Source organism: Perkinsus marinus, assembly GCF_000006405.1.
Source record: "Perkinsus marinus ATCC 50983 genomic scaffold scf_1104296958234, whole genome shotgun sequence".
Classification (NCBI taxonomy): Eukaryota; Perkinsozoa; order Perkinsida; family Perkinsidae; genus Perkinsus; species Perkinsus marinus.
The window spans coordinates 37,032-42,754 of NW_003206847.1; the positions used below are offsets into that span (position 1 = coordinate 37,032).

The following is a 5,723-nucleotide window of genomic DNA, read 5'->3' on the forward strand; positions in this document are numbered from 1 at the left end:
AGTCATCTAAATCATCCGTCGATCTGTAGCCGGCAGAACGACATTAGGTAATCTGAGGCCAACAATAGTTGCCGATGACGATGATGAATCATTGATGATCACCGATTATCACGAATCTGAGTCATCTGAGTCACCACTTCTGTAAACTGTGTCAGTCAATGCCTCAATCTTCTCAGTGGAAGAATCAGACATTTCTTGGCTCAGCCCCCAAATGTTGTAGGGTTCAGTACAGATATGAACTTAGTAGTGATTCTATACCTTTCAGAAATCTTTTTGGCGGATTAGGCTACCGATTCAGCGGATAAGAAAGTCACCTTCGCGGATAGGGACCTCAATTTAGTGATGAGAGTCGAATAGCGAAATCAATTTCGCGAATAAAGACATCAATTTCATGATTAAGGAATGTAATTTCACGAACAACGGCATCAATTTCGGGGTTAGAGTTCCAAGTACATAAAAGATTCTCCGTGCTGCTAGAATTGAGTGATAACGTGTAAACGAATCCTTCATGCTGCGCAGAAACATCCTCCCCGAAATTATTTCTGGGAAGATGTAGCCCAGGCGGAACCAATGACAGCAATGAAAGCTCATAGGACAGTCCTCGCTAGTATCGCATCGTAATCTCTATTACCTCACCTGATCGTGTTACAAGCTACACGGGATGTTACTTAGATCTGGAACGAAATTATCTACTCGTGATCGCTGTGCTTTCTGTCACGAATCAACAGGTTTAACTCCCTTTACACATCCGTCTAACGACGCGACTGAACCACCTGGAACCACATCTACTTCGAGATCACTACTGGTTTCTTCAACTTCGCCCCTAAGTCGTCCCGTACAGCTGCAACGGCTCGCAGCCCTCAGCCTGAAATAGATGAGATAGGAAGCCTTATCACCTATTATGGCTATCCCAAGTGTTGTTGAGTCAACCAGTGCGGGTGTTACTACTAACAACTCTATGCCACATAGACTATGTGCATGCGTGCAAATTTATAGTAACACGTGTAATGTTTTTATGGTGGTCCCTGACGTATTACCGCTATATCTGTTGTGCCTGGGCTGCCCACAATCCATTGCCAATCATTTACAACAATTGAATGGCAATGGTTTGTGGTCTAGGCATATTGATGTTCAATACCTTCTCTTTGTGGACGTCCATCTCGGCCTCCTGCCTTCGATGTGCCTGCGTGCAATATTGCACAATCGGCTGTCCTCTGGCGCGCGTTGTTGCGTTTTTTGCCCAGTTTTGTCGCTAACATCTGTTTGAATGTCACCTTCCCCAGAAGTGAGCATGTGGGAGTCCAGTGGACGAACAGAACAACGAGGCGATGGTAAATCCTACTCCCCTCCTTTCCATGAGAATCCTTACTCTCAGATGATCGTCGAGGTGGCTATAGTGGATGGAATACATCATATAAGGGCAGCAATCAGTCCAACTGGAATGGTAGTCGTTATGGTGATAATAATAACCGAGGACAAGGCAAGGGTTGGTCGTGCTCAAAGATCGTGCTTGGTTAAACCCTTGTCGTTATAGGTGGCGAACGTAATTGGACCGTACAGGGTAATTATCGGAATAATGGTTACAATGGGGGAGGATATAGAAATGATCGCTATAGTGGAGGCGCTAACTGGAAAGGTGGTCGACAGTCGGGTGGTGGCTATGGCAAAGGAGGTTATAATAATAGTGGTGGTGGAAAGGGATATGGCAGAGATCGATACGATGACTTGTGGGTTGATAGGAGTATCTCGAGGTGTGGTATGGCGTTGTTCAGGAGCTGGGATGCTGGTATCGATTGGGACTATGAGAAGCTAGCACAGTTCAACAAGGATTTCTATGTGCCTCATCCGACAGTGGAAGGTCGAAGTGAGGGAGAGGTTGATGATATTAGAAGAGCTAATAGAATTCAATTAATTGAAGCTCACGGGATGAAGGTAGTACTCACTTGGGCCTGTTTCGTATCTTACCAGAAGCGACCTTGGATTCCTCTCAGTGCCCCAAGCCCGTGACCACTTTCGAGGAATCTAATTTTCCGGATTATCTGGTAGGCTCCATCGGCCGTGTACAGCTGCTGCTGCTCAGCATTATGCTGTTCAGATTTCCACCCTAAACCAGCGCTTCCCAGGAGGGCGTCCATCGGCGATTCAAATGCAGGGTTGGCCCGTGGCAAGCAGTGGGAGGGATCTCGTCGGAGTTGCCGAGACGGGTAGTGGGAAGACTCTGGCCTACCTCATGCCGGCTATTGTTCACATCGCCGCCCAACCCGAGGTCGAACAGGGTGATGGACCGGTGGCCTTGGTCTTGGTACCTACTAGGGAGCTGTCACAACAGGTAGTGGAGGGGGATGAGGGAGTGAAGTAAGGGTAAGGTCAGGTTCATACCGAAGCGAAGCTCTTAGCCGAGTCGATGCTGCAGATCGGATCGGTTCCGCTGAGGATTGCCTGTGTGTATGGGGGACAGCCCAAACGGCAACAAGAGGTGCGTGTGATGGTAGTGAATTTCGTGGCGTGTGACGGTGATCTCCTCAGAGGGAGCTGTGGACGGCTCCGGAACTGCTGGTTGCGACTCCAGGTCGCTTAATTGACTTTTTGCAGAATGGAGCTACTAACCTCAAGCGTGTTACGTGAGAAAATGCCGCGACTGGGGTTCGAACCGGGGACCATCCGGTAGGTATCTCGTGATTGACGAGGCTGACGAGATGCTCGCCTTGGGTTTCGGGAGGCAGCTCGATTCTATCTGCTCGGCAATCCGCCCGGACCGTCAAACTCTCATGTGGAGCGCCACTTGGCCAAGGGAGGTAACAACGCTACTCGCGCAATGAATGTTCGCTCTCTCGGCGGGGTCTAGTTATAGAAATTTACGTACAAATTCGGGTAGAAGTGTGCAGAAACCAATGAAAATTTCCACAATTTTCCTCAGAAATTCCGCAGATGTCACCTACACATGTGGGATCGATTTTAGATACAAGATTTGGCACGCAAGCACTGTCGAGAGATGCCCGTGCATATCAACATTGGCAGTCAGTCCTTGGCTGCGTGTCACCAAGTGAGGGGGGAGGGGGTGATAGGGAGGAGTAGATTAGGTGTCGCTGTAGGTGACGCAAGATTTTGTCTTTCTCGAGCATCCCGGGATGAAACAGAAAGAATTCATGGATAATGTAGTAGTTGAATTCAGGGGAAGTGGTCGAATAAAAGGTGATGTAGGTAATTCCGAAAGTCTGGAATGTGCTGGAGAGTAATGGAGAGGCGAAAGCGTTGATTTTCTGCAATACAAAAAGGGAAGTCGATCAGCTCACGCAGCTGTTGCGAAGTCAGGGGTAGCTCTTGCTGAGAGGTTGGCCATTGCTGACGATCCTAACAGGTATAATGCTGTTTGCATTCACTCTGATAAGGAGCAGTCTGAGAGGGAATGGGTATTCGCACAATATAGAGATGGAGATGTGCGTTTGTTAGTCGCCACCAATTTGATGGGTAGTAATTCGAATATTACCTCGACGATTTGAATCCTCATGTCAGGTCGAGGAGTTGATATTAAGAATATTCAGTTCGTCATCAACTATGACATGCCGCAGAATGTTGAAGAGTACCTCAGCATCCCTGTCATGTCTCTTGTAGATAACTTGGTTTAGGTATGTCCATCGTATCGGACGAACCGCCCGTGCGGGAGCACATGGTACTTCCATTACTCTGTTCACAGCACAGGAAGGAAGGCATGCGAAAGATCTCGTTGATATCTTGAACGAAGCTGGGCAGAACATTCCTGAGTTCCTACTGATGTTGAAAGACAATCCGTAGGGATGTCATGAAGTGGCTACTCCACTGGTTCTCATTACTCGTTCCCTATCAGGTATTGGCGACCTGGTTTCTGAGAGATGAATTGGAGTAATGTGTGATGAGATGTTGCGAATTTGACCCGCTGATCTGCTGTGAATCTGCAGTGTTCTTTCGGAAGCTGAGCTTTCTACGTTTTTCATATACATTGTTGGATTGTTACGGGCGAGGGAAGTGTCAGAAAGGTACGGTGTTGACATGCAGGCTGCAGTTGAGTATAGCCGTTGCAAATTTGCAACCTCTGTCACGGCAGAGTCTCACTATCCGGACTTGGATCGGAGTTGTCATGGTCAGCAGACGAGAGCGAGTGATCGAGAACGAATGCAAATTCATGGCTGATAATACCTACTACATGTTATTCACCCGATGCCTGTCTCTCGCTCAGTGGCATTGTCGCCAAGAGGGAAAGATGTAGCCGGGTTCCACAACTCGTCTTGCTAGATACGAAGTAACATCAAAGGTTTGTGTAGACTCGCTTAAAAGACTTGCAAATTAATAGTCACTACCCGGATTTGAACCGGGGTTGTCACGGCCACAACGTGACGTCCTAACCACTAGACGATAGCGACTCTGTATTATAAACAGTGGAGGTCGCTTGATCGCTGATAATACCTACTACATGTTATTCACCCGATGCTTGTCTCTTGCTCCGGTGGGCAACCGATGCATTCCTGGAGTTTAGCCATCAGAAGGTACTCAACTTCATCAACAATTGCGCCTCATACCACGCGACTGTCTCGGCGCGCAGGGCGATTTAGCATATATTGCTGTGTCATTCATAGCATGCTGCGTGGCCGCAATGAATCGATTGTGTGACTTCTGAGCCTGTGTAAAGTTGGGCTACCTTGGAGAACTTCATCTGTGTAAGTGCACTCTATAGAACCGATGGATGACTTAGATGTGCGGCGCAAGAGCACATGTGCTGGACATGCGCCTCGGAGGTGCATCTCTCGGCGCGAGTTCTGTAGGGTAGTTGTACTCGCAGTAGTGATGTGTGCCAGGCCGGATATGAACAGTTCCGACATTACTCTCTTCGTCCCCAATTCCGTACTTATTATCAAATTTCATGTTCTATTGTCACGTTGCCAAAAGGAGTTTTGAAGACTTGAAAACGTAATAGGAGTTTTATTGAGTTTTGGAGAGGTGGTCAAACAGCCATCCAGCAACGATACTCAGTGTGAGTGCGCGCCCCATTTTCCGAATGCTACCGCGTGACGCATCATCATCGAAACTGAGGCCCGAAAGTGATTCTCCCATCCGACCACCACTGCGAAATCGATGTCTCTAATCGTGAACATGAATCATGTTATATGATCTCTTCACCCGATATACTAGTGGCCTTCATCGCCAAATAGATGTGTGTAAGGCAGAGTCTAACTTAGCCGTGTTTTCGGCGTTGGAATTCAAACTCACAAAAATAAAGGTCAATTTATTGGGCTAGGTCAACAAACGAGCGAATGGTTTGTGATGTGGTTGGGCGGTGTTGGATCGATTAATATCCAGTTACCATTTAGTTAATGGGGACTTTCCTGAACCCACCCGCTCGCATCCGGCTTAAGTTGGTTTGGGAGGCATGAGTAGTCAAGCGAGGGTCATAGGCCAGAGGCTCTGGCCCAGAGAGCACCGAATTGACTCTCTGTGGCAGATGAGAGTATCCCATAATCTCGCTGCTACTTATGCGGAGCGAAGCATCCAGCGTTGCAAGTTTCAGAGAATTTTTCGACAGAACTTCGAGGTTGAGACTTTCGGATCTCACTAGTTCTGTAGCAACGTATCATGCTTTCGCCCCACTACCCACTACTCCCAACTAACTAAATGAATGGATGTTATTGGACAACAGACATTCGACAATAGTATGGTAGAGTGTTCAGGGTAAACCAGCGAGCGAGTAAAGT

At 47.7% G+C, this 5,723-nt stretch overlaps 1 protein-coding gene and 1 non-coding gene across 2 annotated transcripts; one reads left to right on the forward strand and one right to left on the reverse strand.

The window, feature by feature from the left end:
- Positions 1–1,375: 1,375 nt before the first annotated feature.
- Positions 1,376–3,792, forward strand: Pmar_PMAR005977 (RNA helicase, putative; the record flags this gene model as incomplete). Its single annotated transcript, XM_002774354.1, has 13 exons — positions 1,376–1,490; positions 1,535–1,727; positions 1,773–1,932; positions 1,992–2,058; positions 2,124–2,355; positions 2,434–2,476; positions 2,527–2,621; positions 2,669–2,795; positions 2,960–3,092; positions 3,215–3,314; positions 3,359–3,468; positions 3,514–3,580; positions 3,627–3,792. The coding sequence occupies 13 exons, from the start codon at positions 1,376–1,378 to the stop codon at positions 3,790–3,792; spliced, it is 1,608 nt and encodes a 535-aa protein (XP_002774400.1).
- A 533-nt stretch (positions 3,793–4,325) lies between these two features.
- Positions 4,326–4,397, reverse strand: Pmar_PMAR005978. The gene has a single exon. It is a non-coding gene; the product is annotated as a tRNA-His (tRNA).
- Positions 4,398–5,723: the final 1,326 nt, after the last annotated feature.